Raw genomic sequence first — 20824 nt, forward strand, 5'->3', positions numbered from 1 at the left:
TCTAGCTGAACACTGAAGGTATGCCATTTGGGGCTGTTCATCTCATATTCATTCTACCTATTCCTTCTGAGGAATGCTCTCCCTACCACTGTGAGCACAGTCACGTTGGGAAGATTAAGTCCGAGTACTTGGCTCTGGCTAGAGGCAACAAAAAGGCTACATCCTTTCTCTTGCATCTCAGTATAGGAGTCTGTACCAGTAAGACTCCGTTCTCATTCCTGGAGCCCTGAATCTTAAAGTAATGACTCAAGAACAGAAAGAATGACTGGAGGCCACCACCTCAGTAGCAACCGGGTGATCAGGCATTTTCTGCTATAAAGATTGTGGCTGTGTTTCCTCTCAAATGCCACTGGTTCTTACACCTTCCCAAGTCTGTTTCTTCAGCCTTTTGTCTCCCAGATATGCTTCCATTAAAAGCTATAAGCTTTGCTTCCATGACCTGGCTATTGTAAACAGTGCTGCAGTGAACATTGGGGTGCATGTGTCTTTTTGAATTATGGTCTTCTCTGGGTATATGCCCAGTAGTGGGATTGCTGGATCATATGATAATTCTATTTTTATTTTTTTAAGGAACCTCCATACTGTCATCCATAGTGGCTGTATCAATTTACATTCCCACCAACAGTGCACGAGGGTTCCCTTTTCTCCACACCCTCTCCAGCATTTGTTTGTAGATTTTCTGATGATGCCCATTCTAACTGGTATGAGGTGATATCTCAAGAGGGTTCCCTTTTCTCCACACACTCTCCAGCATTTGTTGTTTGTAGATTTTCTGATGATGCCCATTCTAACTGGTGTGAGGTGATATCTCATTGTAGTTTTGATTTTCATTTCTCTAATAATTATGATGCTGAGCAGCTTTTCATGTGCTCCTTGGCCATCTGTATGTCTTCTTTGGAGAGATATCTATTTAGGTCTTCTTCCCATTTTTGGATTGGGTGGTTTGTTTCTTTAATATTGAGCTGCATGAGCTGTTATATATTTTGCAGATTAATCCTTTGTCCGATGATTCATTTGCGAATATTTTCTCCCATTCTGAGGGTTGTCTTTTCGTCTTGTTTATGGTTTCCTTTGCTGTGCAAAAGCTTTGAAGTTTCATTAGGTCCCATTTGTTTATTTTTGTTTTTATTTCCATTACTCTAGGAGGTGGATCAAAAAGGATCTTGCTGTGATTTATGTCAAACAGTGTTCTTCCTATGTTTTCCTCTAAGAGTTTCGTAGTGTCCGGTCTTACGTTTAGGTCTTGAATCCATTTTGAGTTCATTTTTGTGTATGGTATTAGGGAGTGTTCTAATTTCATTCTTTTACATGTAGCTGTCCAGTTTTCCCAGCACCACTTATTGAAGAGACTGTCTTTTCTCCATTGTATATCTTTGCCACCTTTGTCATAGATTAGTTGACCATAGGTGCGTTGGGTTTATCTCTGGGCTTTCTATCTCGTTCCATTGATCTATCTTTCTGTTTTTGTGCCAGTACCATATTGTCTTGATTACTGTAGCTTTGTAGTATAGTCTGAAGCCAGGGAGTCTGACTGCCAATCGACAGACGAATGGATAAAGAAGTTGTGGTACATATATACAATGGAATATTACTCAGCCATAAAAAGGAACGAAACTGAGTCATTTGTTGAGATGTGGATGGATCTAGAGACTGTCATACAGAGTGAAGTAAGTCAGAAAGAGAAAATATCTTATATTTGTATTTCACATATCACATACCAAAATACGGACCTATAAAATATCGTATATTAACGCATGTATGTGGAACCTAGAAAAACAGTACAGATGAACTGGTTTGCAAGGCAGAAGTTGAGACACAGATGTAGAGAACAAACGTATGGACACCAAGGGGGGAAAACCACGGTGGGGTGGGGATGGTGGTGTGCTGAATTGGGCGATTGGGATTGACATGTATACACTGATGTGTATAAAACTGATGACAAATAAGAACCTGCAGTATAAAAAAATACACAAACAAAAAAACAACTAATACTAAACTTTCTTTGGGTTATTTGCATGGAAATATGTTAATATAAATGTTTCAGACATTACATGAAATTTCTAAGAAGCTTATATGTTCTGGTATAATGTTATAAGTCATAATTCTAGTTATTACTTTAAAAAGTATATCTCAGAAATAACTAAATTTCCTTGTCAACTGCATTATTATGAACTTCCATCAAATCTTTAACCGTGGTCATTTTTAAGTCTTTTGTCATTTACAGACAGTTCTGGGTGTACTCTGATGCTTTTGCAAAAATGTTCCTATAAAAGGGTTTCATCTTCAAGGAATTCATGGAAAAGACTCTGACAAGTACAGGTTTCTGGTAACTGACTATACTGCTGAACTGAATGAATAAGCATTTTCAGAACTCTAATGGAAAACTGATGAATTCATAAAAGTGCTAACAAAAGATCAAGATGGAAAAAAAATTAATTACATGGGACTGAGTGAACTGGTGAGGATGATTATAATTTTTGTGACTTTCTGTTTGAAAAAAAAAAAATCCCACAAGGACTCAGAGGCAAAAAATATATAAACCAATTTTCACTGCAAAGTAAAGGAGCTGTTACAGTGGAGGATTCCTGGACTGAATGTCAATATTATGACATAGTATGAGTGTGTTTCGTGTTTGGTAATTGCAATCACTGTTGCTTTTGTTGTGGTCATCCACTTACAATGCTTGGTGTCAGTTTATTTATCGCTTGTAAAAAAAAAAAAAGAATGGGGGGAATCAGAAAACAAGCAACTAATGTCTATTTTTTCAGGGGTGGTGGTGGAAATCAGTGCTAGCAAAGAAGTCTTAATCAAGTGAAAAACTTTATATATGACATCAAAGAATAAGAATCAAAAGCAAGAAATAAAACAAAACTTACCTGAAAGTTTAAACTGTAGAACAGTTTTGAGATTAGGATCAGGGAAGAAAAAAGAATCCTCAGGGCAGAGGCATCATTTGCGTGGGTGCTGCAGAGTTCAATAGTGGCCTTGGAAAGGAATTTAGAAAGACGGTTTTAGTGTATTGTAAACCTTAGTGAAAAAGCCTTGTACTAGGCTGAAACTATTCATACATCTTCTCCAAAATTTGGCTTTTAAATAGTAGTATGCAGTCATTTAGGATTTTTGAAAAAACACGTTAAAGTATATATTTTTAAGTTGTCCATCACAGCACTACTGTAAAGTCCAATATTAATATTTTGGACTAGATCCTTCTACTCTCCTCTGTTCATGTATATAACTATATTACACAAAACTGTCTTTATATGCACTCATTAAATAATTCCCTGCCACCTGGCCTGTAGGTTGTTTGCAATTGTTTGTTATTCTAACTGCAATAAACAAGCTTATGTATAAAACTTTGGGCACACTTCTAGTTTTCTGAGTTTGAGATTCTAGAATTGTATTACCAGTGCAGAACAGTATGCTATGAGTAAGAGTTTTGGAAGCCAGACAGATCTGGATACAACCCAGACTCTGTTACTCATAATAAGCATGACTCTGAGTAAGTTATTTTACTGAGCCCCCATCTCCTTATCTGTCTGTAATTAAGAATAATGCCTACCTCATAAAATATGAGAATAAAATGAGAAAATACACATAAAAGGTCCTCGTAATTTGTGCACAGCTACAATGTAAAAGACACTCAACAAATGTTGCTAACTATATCCTGGAGTTAGAAAATATGAATATTATGGTTTTCTCAATGAAATGTCAAATTCCAGAAAGCCAGTACCATTTATAATCCAATGGACAGGACACTAGTGTTCATTTCACTGGACTCTGGCTAAAACATTTTTCCCCCACCCGTCCCTCCCTGCTCCTGGCTAAAATTTTTAATGTCATTAAAAAGAAATAAAAATCTTTGCTAGTCCAATAGGTGAAAAATATTGACATTCTGTCCAATTTTATTTTTAAAAAATAAAAATGTACTATCAGTAAGATATCCTAACCATGAAAAATCCTGTGCATACTCTGTAATTTAGAAACTTGTGATTATCACACAACTTTCCTTTCTGAAAACAGGAAATGAGCAGCTTTTCTCAAGTTAGCAAAACTAGGTTTGAGGCCTGGCTCTCTTTTTTATTAGCTGTGTGATACCGAACCCTCCACTTTCCTTATCTGGAAAAAAAGGTTAACAATGCTTCTCTTTCGATCTTAAACGAGTTTCAGAAAGATATTTAGGAAAGTTGCTTATGTACTATAAGATGATGCACGGATATATAAATTAAACTCCATAAACAGTCAAATCAGAATACGGATCTATTCCTTTAGAGACACATACTCAAATACCTGAATGAAATAATATGACGCCTGGGATTTGCTTTTAACTATTCATATGAAATCAAAGGGAGAGAACAAATTAAAAAGAAATAAAATTCTAGTAACCGTTAAACTTGTGTAGTCAATACATAGGATTTCATTCTACCAGCTTCTCTATTTTGGTGTAGATTTGAAATTTTTCAGAAGAAATGCTGCTCTAAACCATTACCTATCAAATACGCTTTCAAAGCAATCTCTTAAACAAAATTTATACAAATATTCAAGCACTTTAAAATATTAAGTAATTAAAAAATACCACCAAGATGTTATCACATACCTTAAATAGATTAGTCAAAGGCAAAGCAAAGGCATCCAGAACAAGTTTAATTTCAGTCCATAACTCATTTGACTTAAATTCATGGCGATATCTAGAAAATTAAGGTAAAAGAGGTAAATTTACAAATTTTTGTTAACTGACTTTAGGTCTTCAAGGCTAGATTAGAGAAAAATCTATGGCTAGATAGCTTTCTGAAATAAAAAGGGAATTCAAGCACAGTTTATCAAGACCAGGTATTTCACAAGTAATAGGGCAATATGAAATAAACATCCTACACTTAAGAAGAAACAAACACGATAATGAGAGGCTTATGCTCTTATTCTAGAATTATCATTAAAAAAGACATAATCACAAAAATATACAGAAGCAAAAATATTTGAAAAAAGTATTTAAAAAAATATGAATTTATATATCAATACCTTTTAAATAGAGAATGTGCTGTACGAAGGACTCCATTAATAACATGGAAATCTCCACTCTGAAAGCGATTCACCATTTCTGTCAACAAGTCAGGCCATTTCTGAGGGAAATCTTCTCTGCCAATAATGCTAATGGCATCACTTAACTGTGGGGAGGAAAGAGACTAATTAGATGAAAGCTCTACAAACAAGCCCACCTAACAAGCAGGGCCTCACATACCTGCTTCTGAATTTGCTCTGGGCTGCTAAGCATCAAGTGCACTATGTTAGCTTTAATGGCTGCTCGGTCGGCTTCGCAAATTTTATTTGGTTCATCTTCAACCTAAAAGCAAAACATTAATGAGCAAGTGACATAAATCCATATCTATGACTGTATGGGTTTGTAGATAAAATAGAACCATTTCTCATTTCCTGATTTCCTAAGAAAAACAGAGGAAGGTAGGGCCTTCCTTCTACATTAATGGGTCACAGATTCCTTTAATAATCTGATGGAAGCATTTTTCTGCAGAAAAATGTACCTTCCTCCCCAAATGCAAATATTTTACATACAAATTAAGCAGCTTCTCTGACTCCCTGATGCCAATTAAGAATCTCAGTTCTATAAGTAAACTAATCAGAACATGTGGTTAAAAATCTTTATACATATATGCTACTCAGCCGATATTCATCTTCAAAAGCTTCAATTTGACCATTACCTTAAGTCAAAGAAAGGTCTTATCAATGAAAACTTCTTGACCATTACCAGTTTGAATGCATCCAGGACTACATTGCCCAAAGAGATTCTGGAATTCTCACTAGTTTTACAAATCAAGACAGAGGGATAGGGCTTGCATGTCTACAAGAAGATGAACGGATTTTTAAACATTCTAAAATTCACTAAGTCATTTCTTCACCACATGTGAGAACGCTTGACTATACAAGCTTAAAAACAATATTTACTGTTTTTGAATTCTTCTATGGAATGAGGAAAAAAGATTCTAAATATATACTTAACCAGATTTAAAGCTGATTTTTTAGAAAAAGTGACCATTTCTGTCAACTTTAATACTTTCTAAGTATCATTACTGCTATTACTAAAAACATTTCTCACCTTTTTCTTTATCCTAACCCAGTTACCTCAACCCCGGTATTACTGACATTTTGGGTCAGATAAATCTTTGTTATGGGGATCTTTCTTGTGCACTGTAGGATGGTTCCCAGCACCCTCAGCTTCTACCCACTAGATTCCAGACACCCTCCCCACCCCACCCCCAGCGTGGACAACCAGAACGTCTCTAAATATCCCCAGGTTGGCAAAACTAACCCCAATTTAGAACCACTGTCATGAGCTAAGGTAGGGAAGATACCCGTTTCTCAATGTATAGCTATAATCATCATTAAACTTGCAACATAATAAGATTCACCTTATGATTAAAAAATATTTCCATATTCCACAAGACACAGGACAAATCCCTTATCAAAAACTTCAAATCTAAATTATTTTGCATTCTACACATATATATGTGTAGAATGCATATATATATATATATATATATAAATGTGGCTTTTTCCAGCTTTATATAATTTTTCCTTGTTTACAATAGAAATTGCTTCAATCACTCATTTAGACTGTATCTTCCCATGTAACGTCTCTTCAGTAGACAGTAAGCTAAAGTTAAATTTCAACCAAACTGGATGTTAAAACAAAGTCTCACACTCTCTAGCAACCTGGGTTATGAAGCTGACTTAACTGATATGAATTTAAATAAAACAGCAACTTGGAAAAACGTCCTGTTTAACTTTTGTCAATTCTTTTGCATTCTCTACATGGACAATCATGTCATCTGAGAACAAAGACAGTTTTATGTCTTTCCAAATGGTGTATTTCCTTTTCTTACTGCATTATCAAGGACATCCCTGGTGGTCCAGTGGTTAAGACTCTGTGCTTCCAATGCAGAGGGCACAGGTTCGATCCCTGGTCTGGGAACTAAGGTCCACACGCCATGGCAAAAGAATATATATAAAATAAAAAATAAAAAAGACTTCCAACACAATGTTGAAAAGGAGTGGTAAGAGGGGACACCCTTGCTTTGTAACTGATCTTGGTGGGAAAGCTTCAAGTTTCTCACCATTAAGTATGATGTTAGTTATAGGTTTTTCACCGTCTTTACACTGCCGAGAAAATTCCTCTCTATTCCAAATTTACTGAGTTTTTACCATGAATGGGTGTTGGACTTTGACAAAAGCTTTTTCTGCACCTAATGATATAATAATGTGATTTATCTTCTCTTAGTCGATAGGTTTTTGAATGCTGAACCAGTCTTGCATATCTGGGATAAATCCCACTTGGTCATGGTATTTTTATACTTTTGGTACATTTTTAGATTTGACTTTTTAATATTTTGTTGAGGAGGGTCCTGCTTTTATCTTTAATCTGTGCATGAGTTGTTCAGGAACACTGCATGTATCAATCTTATAAACATGCAGGGTCTTAAACTATGTACTCACAAAATACTTACAATTCTCCAGTTTCTTTTAATATAGTTCTTGAATGTTACTGAGGCACACACTTTGATAACATTATCCTGAGACTTCTCCAGTAATGTTAACAGCAACAGTGGGTAATTCTGATTTCCTTCTACAGATTCAAGAAACTTCTCAGCTGTAAAATAATTTCCACATTAGAAGATTTGTTATTACAAACAAATCTTAAGACTTCATGAATATGTGAACTATGTATATCTCTCACTGAAGCATCATGGAAAGAAAGATTAGGATATTTTTTCCCTTAGGGAACCTATCACTCTTAGTGCCTCACTTCTCTTATCTATTAAATGAACTATATATGATGTTACATTAAATTTATATAATACCTCGGTTTTCAGATCACTTTACCATCTGTTAACTCACCCAATTCTCACAAACCTATAAGGTGGCGTGATCAGATGATCGATCACCCCATGTGAAGGACAACCTGCTTCTCAGAGAGATTAAGTGACCTTAGGGCAAAATTCATAGACCCCTTCTTGTTCCAGAAGGATTCTTATTAGTACTATTAGTAATGGTAGTAATATTTCTTTTATAGTACTGTGACTAAGATTAAGTGAGTTAATTTATGCTAATACATATTATTATTAACCATATGCATCTGGTGCTTTACTCACATATGTTAAGTTGTCACTACCACCCAGAGAGGTAGGTAGTATTATCCTCATTTTAAAGACAAGGCCACTCACATATATACAATGGAATATTACTCAGCCATAAAAAGAAACGAAATTGAGTTATCTGAAGTGAGGTAGATGAACCTAGAGTCTGTCATACAGAGTGAAGTAAGTCAGAAAGAGAAAAACAAATACTGTGTGATAACACATATATATGGAATCTAAAAAAAAAACAGTTCTAATGAACCTAGGGGCAGGACAGGAATAAAGACATAGACGTAGAGAATGGACTTGAGGACACGGGGAGGGGGAAGGGTAAGCTGGGATGAAGTGAGAGAGTGGCAGTGACATATATACACTACAAAACGTAAAATAGATAGCTAGTGGGAAGCAGCCGCATAGCACAGGGAGATCAGCTCAGTGTTTTGCGACCACCTAGAGGGGTGGGATAGGGAGGGTGGGAGGGAGATGCAAGAGGGAGGGGATATGGATATGTATGTATATGTATAGCTGATTCACTTTGTTATACAGCAGAAACGAACACAACAATGTAAAGCAATTATACTCCAATAAAGATGTTAAAAAGAAAATAAAGACGAGGCCACTGAGGTTAAGTAAGATCACACCGCTAGAAGATTTCATCACTGAAAACGTTTTAGTCCAGTCCTTATTCTACCGTACTAGCCCTCAGTTTTCTTCTTGAATTAAACATTTCTAATATCAGCAATAAATTTATACAAAGATTTTACCCATACGTTTTAAACTCATACTACATTTAGGGATAATAAATCTCCTAGGTTTACAGATCACACCATGAAGGTTTATAGCACTTCTAATTTTTCCTGTCTTAAGCTTCATAAGGCAACATCCATTCCAAGGTTCTGATATTTACTGAAAAGGTCTGCTGTTAGCATGTATTATCTTCTACAATTTAATATGATTTAACACCTTTCTTCTTTCCGAATTGAGTCCCAAGAGTTTAACTTCCACCCTCAAAGCCACCCTGCTTTGTGTCTACCATGTGTTCCTTGCAAGATGAAGAATGCTGAACTGGAAAATATTTTTCAGGATGGGACACACTCTGGTTCTGTATGGTTTGTGCGGTTTACAGAAGGCTTTGGCTGCGTCGATGTTTGGCTGGTCAGTATTTCACATCCAGCAACCCCTGGGAAATGCTCTGTTCTTAACTCTTCTCAGAAACATCAATTTATTCCCACATTTTGTCCCTGATTCATAAGACAACAGCACCTCAACCTTACAAAGCCACAATTATTAAAAATAATTTTTATTAGACAGTGTTGGCAGAGGCTTTCTGGGAAAGTCTAAGACTAGAGCCATTAATTTCCTTTTATCCAAGAACAAATTACTTCTTTAAGCACTAACAGGGAAATCACAATTTTCCCTCACAAAAATCACAAAGGCCTTCCTAGACTAGGATGGATGCATTAACAAGTGTACGATTCTATGTATTATATATAACATATAAATATAACATATATGTGCATGCATTCTTCTGGGTCTTCATGGGGTGCTTCCAAAATCCCCTTTATGAGAATACACATCAGTAAATTCCGAAGCAGCAGATTAAGATCATTTCTGGTTAATATGGCTTACAAGAAGGATCATCAACTTACTACCCACAAGACACATGTGGCCCCCGGAAATCTGTTTGGTTTGCACAGTGTTTCAAAAATTTTTCAAGTTAATTGCTATCATTTAAAAATGAGAGGGACAAGCTTCCCTGGTGGCTCAGTGGTTGAGAATCCGCCTGCCAAGGCAGGGGACACGGGTTCAAGCCCTGGTCTGAGAATATCCCACCTGCCGTGGAGCAGCTAAGTCCATGTGCCACAACTACTGAGCCAACGTGCTACAACTACTGAAGCCCGCAAGCCTAGAGCCCATGCTCTGCAACAAGAGAAGCCACCGTAATGAGAAGCCCACTCGCCATGACTGGAGAAAGCCCACACAGCAAGGAAGACCCAATGCAGCCCAAAACGAATTAATTAATTAATTAATTAATTATTTAAAAAATGAGAGGGACTTCCCTGGTGGCGCAGTGGTTAAGAATCCGCCTGCCAATGCAGGGGACACGGGTTCGAGCCCTGGTCCGGGAAGATCCCACATGCCGCGGAGCAACTAAGCTCGTGTGCCACAACTACTGAGCCTGCACTCTAGAGCCCACGACCCACAACTACTGAGCCCGTGTGCCACAGCTACTGAAGCCCGCACGCCTAGAGCCCGTGCTCTGCAACGAGAAGCCACCGCAACGAGAAGCCCGCACACCGCAACGAAGAGTATCCCCCACTCGCCCCAACTAGAGAAAGCCCGCGTGCAGCAACACCCAACTCAGCCAAAAATAAATAAATAAATAAAATTAAAAAAAAAAAAAAGATGAGAACACTTCATATAAATATACTTATTTTTCAAGCAAAGCTGGAAATCTGATCTTGCAAGACTGGTGTGAATCCCCCAGAGTTAGCTTGTTCCAAATAATATTTGCCCCTTAACCAAGGCACTTAACCCCCTTGGCCTGCCTCCTTCATTTACCTTTATGTGTGACTCCTGTGGGCATCTGAGTTTATAACTCTAAGCTTATACTAAGTCTCTAATGAAAACCGGTCAAATCTGGGAGGGGGGAGAGAGGAGGAGGAGCCCTAGATCTTAAAATATATTAATTAAATCAAACCCAACATGGTGATTTAAGAGACAGTGTCTGATTACCTAGTTTCAGTCACTTAATCACTTTTTAGGCAATTAACTCTTACCTCTCTGCCCTAATTATTATATCTCTAAAACAGGCAGGTGTATAGCAATTTTCAGAAAGGTCAAGGGACAAGGCATCCTAAATTTACTAGTCCTTTTTACCCCAGAAGGGATAAAAGTTATTTTACTCAAAATATAAACCAAAACCAAAAAAAACCCACACCACCATATGTTATGGCAGCTATAAGCAGCCAACTAAAGACTTTATGGCTAGAAAATGAAAAATAAACTATGCCTAAGAATTCAAGTGTAAATCTTTTTTTAAAATTTTATTTACAAACAGGCATATTGCACAAACGTTTCCCTCACCTGTCCTTTAAGAATAGATCAACCACAAAACAGTATTTATTTTCTTTACCTGGACGTCTGATGGCAGGATCAGGATCAAGAGTTTTCTTTAAATATTCTGTTAGCGTCTGCAAATTTGCATCACTGAGCTCCATTGCCACAGAACCTAAAACAAAAAATGAGGTTTGGGTAATTGGTCACATGGGGACACAGTGATTTACATAAAAGAATCATTTTATATTATGGGTGTCCCCCTCTGTGAAAGTCATCTACTTGTTACATTTTATGTGTGGGCTATAAGCCTTGCTTACTCTTAGCTGAGACAAGGTTCCAGAAGATAAGGTGGGCTTTTTTTGAAACAGTAGTGGGATAATTTTGAGACAAAGAAGAAAACACATACCATAAACTTAGGGTTAAAAATACAAATCACTAGGTTTATTTTTTTAAAGCTCCACAATAAAAAATTAAAATTTTAAGCATCCTTAACTCTAAGGATCCCACAGAGTTCTGAGATAAAAAACTAGAATAAATTCCTTTGTGTAAAACATGCAACCATAGGTATTGACAACAAACTACATACTGAGAATTGGCATCTGGGAAGATAATTTTGGGGTTCATAAGATGACAGCTGTGATTATAATTAAAAAGTAATTTTCCACACCAAAAGCAAAGTCAACAAAAGCAAAAATAAACAAGTCAGACTACATCAAACTAAAAAGTGTCTGCATGGCAAAAGAAAACATCAACAAAATGAAAAGTCAACATACCAAATGGGAGAAAATATTTGCAAATCATATCTGATAAAAAGGTTAATTTCCAAAACATATTAAAAAAACTCATACAACTTGGGAAAAAATCCAATTGAAAAATGGGCAGAAGAGCTGAACAGACATTTTTCCAAAGAAAACATACAGTTGGCCAAAAGGTACATGAAAAGGAGCTCAACATCATTAAACATGAGGGAATGCAAATCAAAACTACAATGAGATTAACACCTCACACCTGTTAGAATGGTGCTCATCAAAAAGACAAGGAGGACTTCCCTGGTGGCGCAGTGGTTAAAAATCCACCTGCCAATGCAGGGGACATGGGTTCGAGTCCTGGTCCAGGAAGATCCCACATGCCATGGAGCAACTAAGCCCATGGTGCCACAACTAGAGAGAAGCCTGTGCACCGCAACAAAAGATCCTGAGTGCCGCAACTAAGACCAACTAAGACCGGACACAGCCAAAAGAAGAAAAAAAAAGCCTAGTTGGAAGACAAGATAAAACTGAAATACCAACTACAGACCTATAATCCCTTTCCTGCAGTTTTGAGATCCAAACATCTATAAATTGAGTTTTTTTTTAACAAGTTTGTGGCAAACTCACTTGGCAACAAAACCTGGCCTGAACTGTCCGAGGCTGTAAATATGAATATGTCACTTAGTATGTAAATTTGTTTCACTAAATAATGTATTTGATTGCAGGGCGATACCCCATGTCCCACTGGGGATGCTGTATAATCTACAGCAAGTGCATTTCAAAAAAAAAAAATCTGAATTCTGAAACACTTTTGAGTGTAAGTGCCAAATGAATCACACAGACAGCAACTTAACTGCTAGGTTAAGAAGAGAGTCACTGGGGTATTTGTGGTCCAAGACTTCCCAGAGGCTGTGAACTTGAAGGATATATAGATTTGGATAGGCCAAGTGGAATGAGGACCCATCTCATACAGGCAACAGTGTGAGCAAAGTACAGAGATGGGAAGAATCCATAGCTCCTTTAGGGATCAGTGAACTTGGAGGCTGAGATCAGATCATGTAGGTTCCCCAATACTTAGCTGAAGAATTTCATGATTTAATGTACAAGAGGAAGGTACTAAAGGTTTTTTGAAATGGGTAAAAACTTAATGAAAGTGGAATATATGTACTTTGGGCTGGTAATGGTTTACAGATTGGAGTCGAGGAAGAGAACAGAACATCTATTAGGACACTTTTGTAAAATGGGGGAAGGGTCACAAACATGAACCAGGCACAGTGCTAGATGAGACGCTTCACATCATTTCACACAATAACCATTTTACAATCAAGGAAGGCAATTCTGAGAGATTAACTAACTTTCCCCAAGCACACAATTAATAAAGATTAGATTCAAATCAGTCTGACCCTATAGGTCTACCCTATGCCTACTACCCAAGGCTGCCTCTGAAGTGGAAATAATGACAGAGGGCTGAACTAGAGCGGAAGCACGAGCAACAGCAATAGAAAGGATGATGTGACAAAGACAGCCAGATGAGAAGTAGGGAGGGGAAGACGTCAGAGATGACTGAGACTTTGAACAAGACTGATCCAAACAAAAAAAGCCATAACACTTCACCTTGTCACTTAAAAAAAAAAAAAAAAGCTAGAAAGATTTTATAAAGGGCTATAGCTAATGCTGTGCCTGTGCAGAGTATTCCTCCGCCAGAAACCACAACCTGCTACGGAGACTGATCTGTTTGAAGCTATCTGTATTCTCCTCTGTACAATCGTTTTTATCATAAGGGAAGCCAATATGCTGACTGATTTAGTAGATTCCCCCACCTATATATTCACCTCCTTTGACCCAGGGCAAACCACTCTATGGGCATGAATATCAAGTCCTGCTTAACCACACACATAATTTATCAAGAGGCTACTCTTTCTGGTTTTTATACCAAAAGTTTGGAAAATGCTACGCATCATATTCCCCCTCTCTTGGAGATTCACTTTAAAGGCTTCAGGAACTCAAAGAGTAAGTTATCCATTTAACGTTCTTTACTCGAGTTCCTCCCATCACTTGCCCACCGAACCACTTTATTATGGAACACATGTTGGAAAGCAGTGATTTAATCAGTTCATTTCCCATTCTTTTTTGGGTTGCCATGCTGAATCTGTTATGAAATCATGAAAGTTCGCTGTGCCAAGCAAAACCATTTACATCAGTATATATGAGCTAAAAAAAACCCTTACTTTGCCACATGCAAACTATTCTACCTTTTGGGATTTATGCAAGGCAACATGTTACAAACTGTGTGTGTGTGTTGAGGGGATTATAGATGTTAACTGAATCTTTTTTTTTTTTTTTCTCCTTTTTTTGCGGTACGCGGGCCTCTCACTGTTGTGGCCTCTCCCGTTGCGGAGCACAGGCTCTGGACGCACAGGCTCAGCGGCCATGGCTCACAGGCCTAACCCCTCCACGGCATGTGGGATCTTCCCGGACAGGGGCACGAACCCGTGTCCCCTGCATCGGCAGGCGGACTCTCAACCACTGCGCCACCAGGGAAGCCCAACTGAATCTATTTTGTTGAGTTTTTAAAGACACTCCTCAATAAATCTGCATTTTACCAACTTTCTTCATGACAGAGTCCCATGCAATCTGCCACCTGTCAACCTCGTCTCCTACCTTCTTCTTGCCCCTATGTTCCAGCCCCCAAAGCCTTCTTTATGTTCCTCAAACCAGACAAAGACAGTTCTGCCTGTAGTAACGCCCTTCCTTCTAATTTGATATCAGGTATCATTCAGCTGTCAGCCCACTGTCAAGTCCTCAAAAGAGCCTTCCATGACTATCATCTACGTCATCCCTATTGTACTGTTAATAGCATTTATCCTCATCTGAGGGATCTTTGACTTGTTATCTCTTATTTGTAAGCTCCTTAGGGCAGGGACTTTGTAGGTCTTGTTCCTCTCTGTATACCCAGGACCTTCAACACTGCCTGGCACACAGCAGAAATTTATTAAGCATTTGTTGCATGAACTAACGGATAAGACAATATGTCAGCGAACCAGCTAAAACATGGATCCAGTTTGGATTGGAGACTATTCTCTGAGGATCAGTTACTAGCAGGCCCGACATAATGTAGTAACTCAGTTACACCTGTCAGATAAACAGTGACCAACTTACTGCCATCATTAATTTCTGTTCATTCAAAAATGCTTGAAGAAAGGTGTGAATTTGAAATCTGTCCTGTATTATTGTTCACATCTGCCAGTGCTAGCACTTTTGTTTCGGAGGCTTTGCACTTACTGTCCTGTCTGCCTGGATATCTCTGCCCCTGGAGAGCTTTGTGGCTCACTGCCCACTTCATTCAGGTCTCTTTGCAAATGTCATCTCTTTTTACAGGCGCTGTCCTGGACCATCGTATCTAAAAGATCACCCACCTCAGCCACTCTCCATTCTCCTACTCTGTTTTTCCAAGTCAATTTTATCAGACATATGAATTGCTTTCTTGTTTACTATGCTTTTCCCTCCATTAGACTGTAAGCTCCATGTGCGCAGGGACTTTGTGTTTTGTTCACTGCAATCTCCCTAGACCCTTAAAACAGTGATGGGTACCTACTACATATTTGTTGTACGATTTTCAAAGGCTACATACCCTTTATTGATTTTTTTTTTCCCCATCAAAAAGCACTATCAGGGCTTCCCTGGTGGCGCAGTGGTTGAGAACCTGCCTGCCAATGCAGGGGACACGGGTTCGAGCCCTGGTCTGGGAAGATCCCACATGCCACGGAGCAACTGGGCCCGTGAGCCACAACTACTGAGCCTGAGCGTCTGGAGCCTGTGCTCCGCAACAAAAGAGGCCGCGATAGTGAGAGGCCCGCGCACCACGGTGAAGAGTGGCCCCCGCTTGCCGCAACTGGAGAAAGCCCTCGCACAGAAACAAAGACCCAACACAGCCATAAATAATAAATAAATAAAATAAAAATAAAATTTAAAAAAGCACTATCATTCTTCACATTTATTTTGGTCAATTGACTGTGACGAACAGGAAGAGCTGGAGACAACTGATTCTAAGAGCGCATGACAGAGTGACCCCACAAAACAACAAAGTTGAAGTGCTACGGTGGGACTACTTTTAAATTTTAAAAAAAAAGTGTGTAGGGGGAAAAACCGTGTGAGGCGGTTGGCGGGGGGAGGATATAGATATGCATGCTACAACCCTGAAAGTTAAAATACTATATGTCCTATATTTTGAATGTTAGTTAAGAGACTAAATGTCAACAAATCCTTTTTCTATCTCCTCAGTGACAATGTCTATACACCCAACTTATAAACTTAGCCTTGATTTGGGAAAGCATGACAAATCAGGGAATTTCAGCGAATACTCCACAGGTTTTCACAATACATCAGCAAGATCAAGGTCTAATTAAATTATCTTATTTGCCACAGGTGAAGGTGCTTTGACACTTGGAAATGTTAGCAATATATAAATGTAAAAAGTGTTATTGACGTTAAAGACTCAAACTAGAAGTGAAAAAATTCACTCTTTTGCCTTTAAATAGGGGGTGATACTTTACTTCTCCACTGAGTTATTTTTGGAAATCCTTACCAATACACAAAAAATAAAAAATATGTACCACAATAAATCAGTTATGACAGACTTATTTAAATCCCAAGTTCTTATTGAAAGAATGGCTGGGCCTAAGTCTAGCCTCTTCTCACAGGCCCTCAATTACAGATGAAGATTTCTGGAATAAAAGATTTGCTTTCCAAGGCCATCTCACAGACATCTGTGACATAAGTTGATCCAAGATGTGTGCCTTTTCCTTAGATATTTCCTCCACATTAGAGAACCATTCCTGAAGCCCTACATCTGGGGAAAGGGAGAGAGATCCAATAAATGAAAACTATCTGGCCCACACACAAATCAAGAACATACCCCAACACCTCAATCCACCCTCTGCTTTTTTTTTTTAAATACATTTATTTATTTTATTTATTTTCGGCCGCGTTCGGTCTTTGTTGCTGCGCGTGGACTTTCTCTAGTTGCAGAGAGCAGAGGCTACTCTTCGTTGCGGTGCTCAGGCTTCTCACTGTGGTGGCTTCTCCCGTTGCGGAGCACGGGCTCTAGGCGGGCGGGCTTCAGTAGCTGTGGCACGTGGGCTCAGTAGTTGTGGCTCTCGCGGCTCTAGAGCACAGGCTCAGTAGTTGTGGCACACGGGCTTAGTGGGCATGTGGGATCTTCCCGGACCAGGGCTCGAATCCGCGTCCCCTGCATTGGCAGGCGGATTCCTAACCACTGCGCCACCAAGGAAGCCCCACCCTCTGCTTTCTAATCACAAGAACATACCAATGAGATGCAAATCCAAACTTTTTACATTGTCTGCAAAGCCCTATGAGATGTGGCCCCTGGATACCTCTCCCCTCATATACTACTCTGTGCAAGCTGGATTTTCCTCAAATAGTCCAGGCTTGTTCCTGTCCCGAGCCCTTTGTACTTTCTATTCAATCTGCCTGGAATGTTCTGTTCCCTCATCTTTCCACAGCTGGTCTCAGCTCAAATGCCACCTCCTCAGAGAAGTCGCCTTCGTCTGTCACTATCTGAAATTATCTAGGTCATTTATGTGTATTCTTGTTTCTTTCCCCCACTAGAATATAAGCTTCCCAAGGGAAGGGACTTCGTCCATTTTTGTTTCTTCACTGTATTCACAGAGATTAAGAGGATGCTCAGTCAAGTTATTAAATGAATAAAGGAACAAATTAATACCAAAGGTGGAGCACTGCCCCCAAACCCATCTAATACTATATAGGAAATGGTTTCCCTCTATCCCAGTCCCCAACCAGCAAAAATCAAAGTCAACAGAAGGCGAGAGAGAACTCTCTTGCACTGATGCAAAGAAATGAAAGATAAAGGGTCTTAAGAGGGAAGAGGCTGCGTAGATCAAGTCCCAAGAATTATGCAAAAAAATGGAGACACACAAAAAAGGGCCAAAAATTTGACTATGGGGGCCCAAGTGGAGGAGAAAAAGAGCACTGTTAGGATCCAAGAGTAAAAAGCCCCTTTCTGTGATTATTCCAAGGAATAATACTTGTGCATCTACCACGTGGTAAGCAACAGCCATCTGCGTACAGCAGTAATGAGACAGGCGAGGTCCTTGCTTTTTTACATCCTAGCAGTTGAGGAAGACAGTAAACAAGTAAACTACACGTGATTCTAGAATATGATAAAAGCTGTGAAGTAACTAAAACTCGGGTGATGTGATGAAGAGTTGAAGGAAAGAGATCCTTTGAGAGGTTGGTCAAAAAAGGCGTAAGGGGAGTGAAACTCGAAGGACAGGAACCAGCAAAGACCTGATGTTGGTAATTTCCAAGCAGAGGAAAGGCGCGTCCAAACGCTTTATGGAGGACATGAGCTCGTAACATTTAAGAAAAAGAAAGGTCAGCAGTATGGCTACAGTGGCTAAGGAGGAGAAGAGACAGATGGGAAAGGCGGACAATGGTCACCACCGACGGGACTTTGTAATCCACGGTAGTAACTCAGTGGATCCTCAGCCACTTTACGAAATAGATGTTTTCAACCCCACTTTGCAGATAAGAAAGTGGAGGCCTGAGAGATGAAGAGACCAGCCTACGTTACACCCCTAGGGAGAGGCTAGATCTGGAACGGACGCAGGCCTTCTCATTCCAAAGCTGAATTCCACGCTCCGAACGGTATACCACGCCATAGCGTCTCCCCCAAGAGGCGGACCCCGTGTTACCGCGCAGGTGCGTGCACCCCCCGGTGCACGGACTACAAGCTAATCTTCACGAGCAACGCACCGAAGTGAGATCACGAAGCCCGTGTTACAGTTGCGGAGACTGAAGCACTGGGAGGTGCCGCTCCACCGCCTCCTTAATGACAAAGTGGGGCCAGGGGAAGAGGCGGTCGGGGCGGCTGCCCGCAAGCCCGCTCAGCCGCCGGACAGGCCTGGAGGCCGCACTCCGCTCGCGTTGCGGGTGGCCCGGAGCGCCGAGAACGGACGCGCGGGCGCCACCAATGAGAGGCGGCCTTCCCGAGCGGCGCGGCCAATCAGCGCGGCGCTGGAGGGGAAGGGGCGGGCGCCAGGGCCGCTCCGGTTAGGCCGCGCCTGGGCTGCCTTCGCCCCTCGCAGGCTCGGGGGCCGCCGGGCCTGGGCCTCAGACCTGGGATGCCAAGAGAGGACGCGAAACCCGTCGGCGAAGACCCTGCCTGAGGGCGCTGCCCGGGACACGGGCCCATATTCCGCTCTCTCACAGAGGTGCGGTCCTTGCTTCCCAGCGTTCGGAAGTGCCGGGAGCGCCTCACTCCTCCCGCAGCCGGGTCCCAAGAGGCCACTGTGCCAGGCCGTGTACGCCCGCGCCTTACCTCGTGAGGATACGGGTACGGAGAAGGGAATCTCAGCCGCAAACCGTAGCCGGCAATACCCACCCCTGCTGCCGCTCCACCGCACATTCAAACCCCGGCAAAATGGCGCGGCGGCGAGGCTGTGGTCGGGGCGCATGCGTGAGCGGGACCGAGGCAAGGGGCGGGGCCGAGGGCGCTCGGCTCCACCCAGGCTGGAATCGCCAATCGCGGCCCCGCTCTCTGTGTGCTGACGTCACAAGCGACAATGCCCTTTGGCTTTGAACGCCGCATCGGGCATCGCAATACCCATTCTGAGACGAGCACAGATTCGGCGAGTGGCCGCTGCATTGTGGCCTATTTTGATGTCAGGCACCTAGTAGGTCTTATCTAACTGTTGAACGAACCGCCCAAAGTCATGTCCAACGCGTCTCCAATCGAAGAGAACTGTCTGCCCCTCATGGAGCTTATGTTTTAGAGGGAGGAACGGAATAAACAGGATAATTTCAAATTCTATAAGTGCTATGAGTCTTCTCATAGGATTTAGAAACAGAATGATGTGGCAGCAGGGACGGAGAATGTCAGTGGGTTGGCCAGAGGAGACCTGCCGTTCCAGGAGGAGGGGGTGCTAATAGCAAAGGCTCTGAGGCAGGACTGGGCTAGGCTGGGGCTTAAAAAATAAAGTGGAGATGGCAGGAGATGAAGTTAGGTCAGCAGGGGCCAGATGATGCAGGCCTCTTAAGCCAGTGTTACGTCTTAAATGCACCCATTACAGGATGACCACCAAATTTATATTTTAAAAGATCCACCAGTTGGTGCTTGGACTGTATGGGGGGGAAGACCTTGAAGCAGGGAGACCAGTGAGGAAACTGCTGGAGGCATCCAGGAAAGAGACATTAGGCCTGGACTAGGGTGAGTAGCAGTGCATGTGGAGAGAAGTGGACAGCTTCAGGATATACTTTAGAGGGAGAGCGCATAGGATCTTACGACACACTGAGTGCGGGAAAGAGGAGCCAATGGTGACTTATGGAAACCCCAACCCTCAGTTTTGGCCACCTCCTCTGCCTCCCTCAACAGGCTCAGCTGTCTCCCCTCAGAGCCCATCCCTTGGAACTGCTAGCTTGCGACTCCTGGGACTGAAAGGCATGCTATTTGGTCATCATTCGAGGAAACAAATATAGGAACAAAAGGATATAGACACTGAGGACAGCAGAGCTCTCAGCCCGTGGTGACTCCGTCCAAACCTCTACACTAAGCGCTGACCAATCTCGAACATGGCTTTTAGCAACACAAGGCTGTGTCCCTAGGATGACCCCAGTGTCCCCACCCCCTCACGACTGCCTGAGAAAACTCAGTGCCACCAGGAGAATTTACTGTTTTTTCTAACCAATATCTGAGGATGGGCTCCAACCTCCCTTTCTTAAAGCATTTACTGAAAAGGGCTTACAATTGTGAACTCCTTCCTCCGTCCCTTTGAGAGGTATATGTATCTCCTACACTTCAGGAATGTCTTTCTTAAGGACCTGAAAGCCCTTCCT

At 40.9% G+C, this 20824-nt stretch overlaps 1 protein-coding gene across 1 annotated transcript in view; it reads right to left on the minus strand.

Annotated features, from left to right (window-relative positions):
- CSE1L (chromosome segregation 1 like) overlaps positions 1 to 19438 on the minus strand; it is a 42592-nt gene extending 23154 nt beyond the window's left edge. Inside the window, exons 1-7 of the mRNA XM_060120060.1 lie at positions 19311 to 19438; positions 11278 to 11373; positions 7512 to 7654; positions 5234 to 5335; positions 5014 to 5159; positions 4595 to 4685; positions 2877 to 2984 (exon numbers count right to left, since the gene is read on the minus strand). Coding sequence (XP_059976043.1) covers positions 2877 to 2984; positions 4595 to 4685; positions 5014 to 5159; positions 5234 to 5335; positions 7512 to 7654; positions 11278 to 11362 — 675 coding nt within the window. The 5' untranslated portion in view covers positions 11363 to 11373; positions 19311 to 19438. The remainder of the gene's footprint in view (positions 1 to 2876; positions 2985 to 4594; positions 4686 to 5013; positions 5160 to 5233; positions 5336 to 7511; positions 7655 to 11277; positions 11374 to 19310) is intronic.
- Between the last annotated feature and the right edge of the window lie 1386 nt (positions 19439 to 20824).

This window comes from Mesoplodon densirostris, chromosome 16, assembly GCF_025265405.1.
Source record: "Mesoplodon densirostris isolate mMesDen1 chromosome 16, mMesDen1 primary haplotype, whole genome shotgun sequence".
NCBI lineage: Eukaryota > Metazoa > Chordata > Mammalia > Artiodactyla > Ziphiidae > Mesoplodon > Mesoplodon densirostris.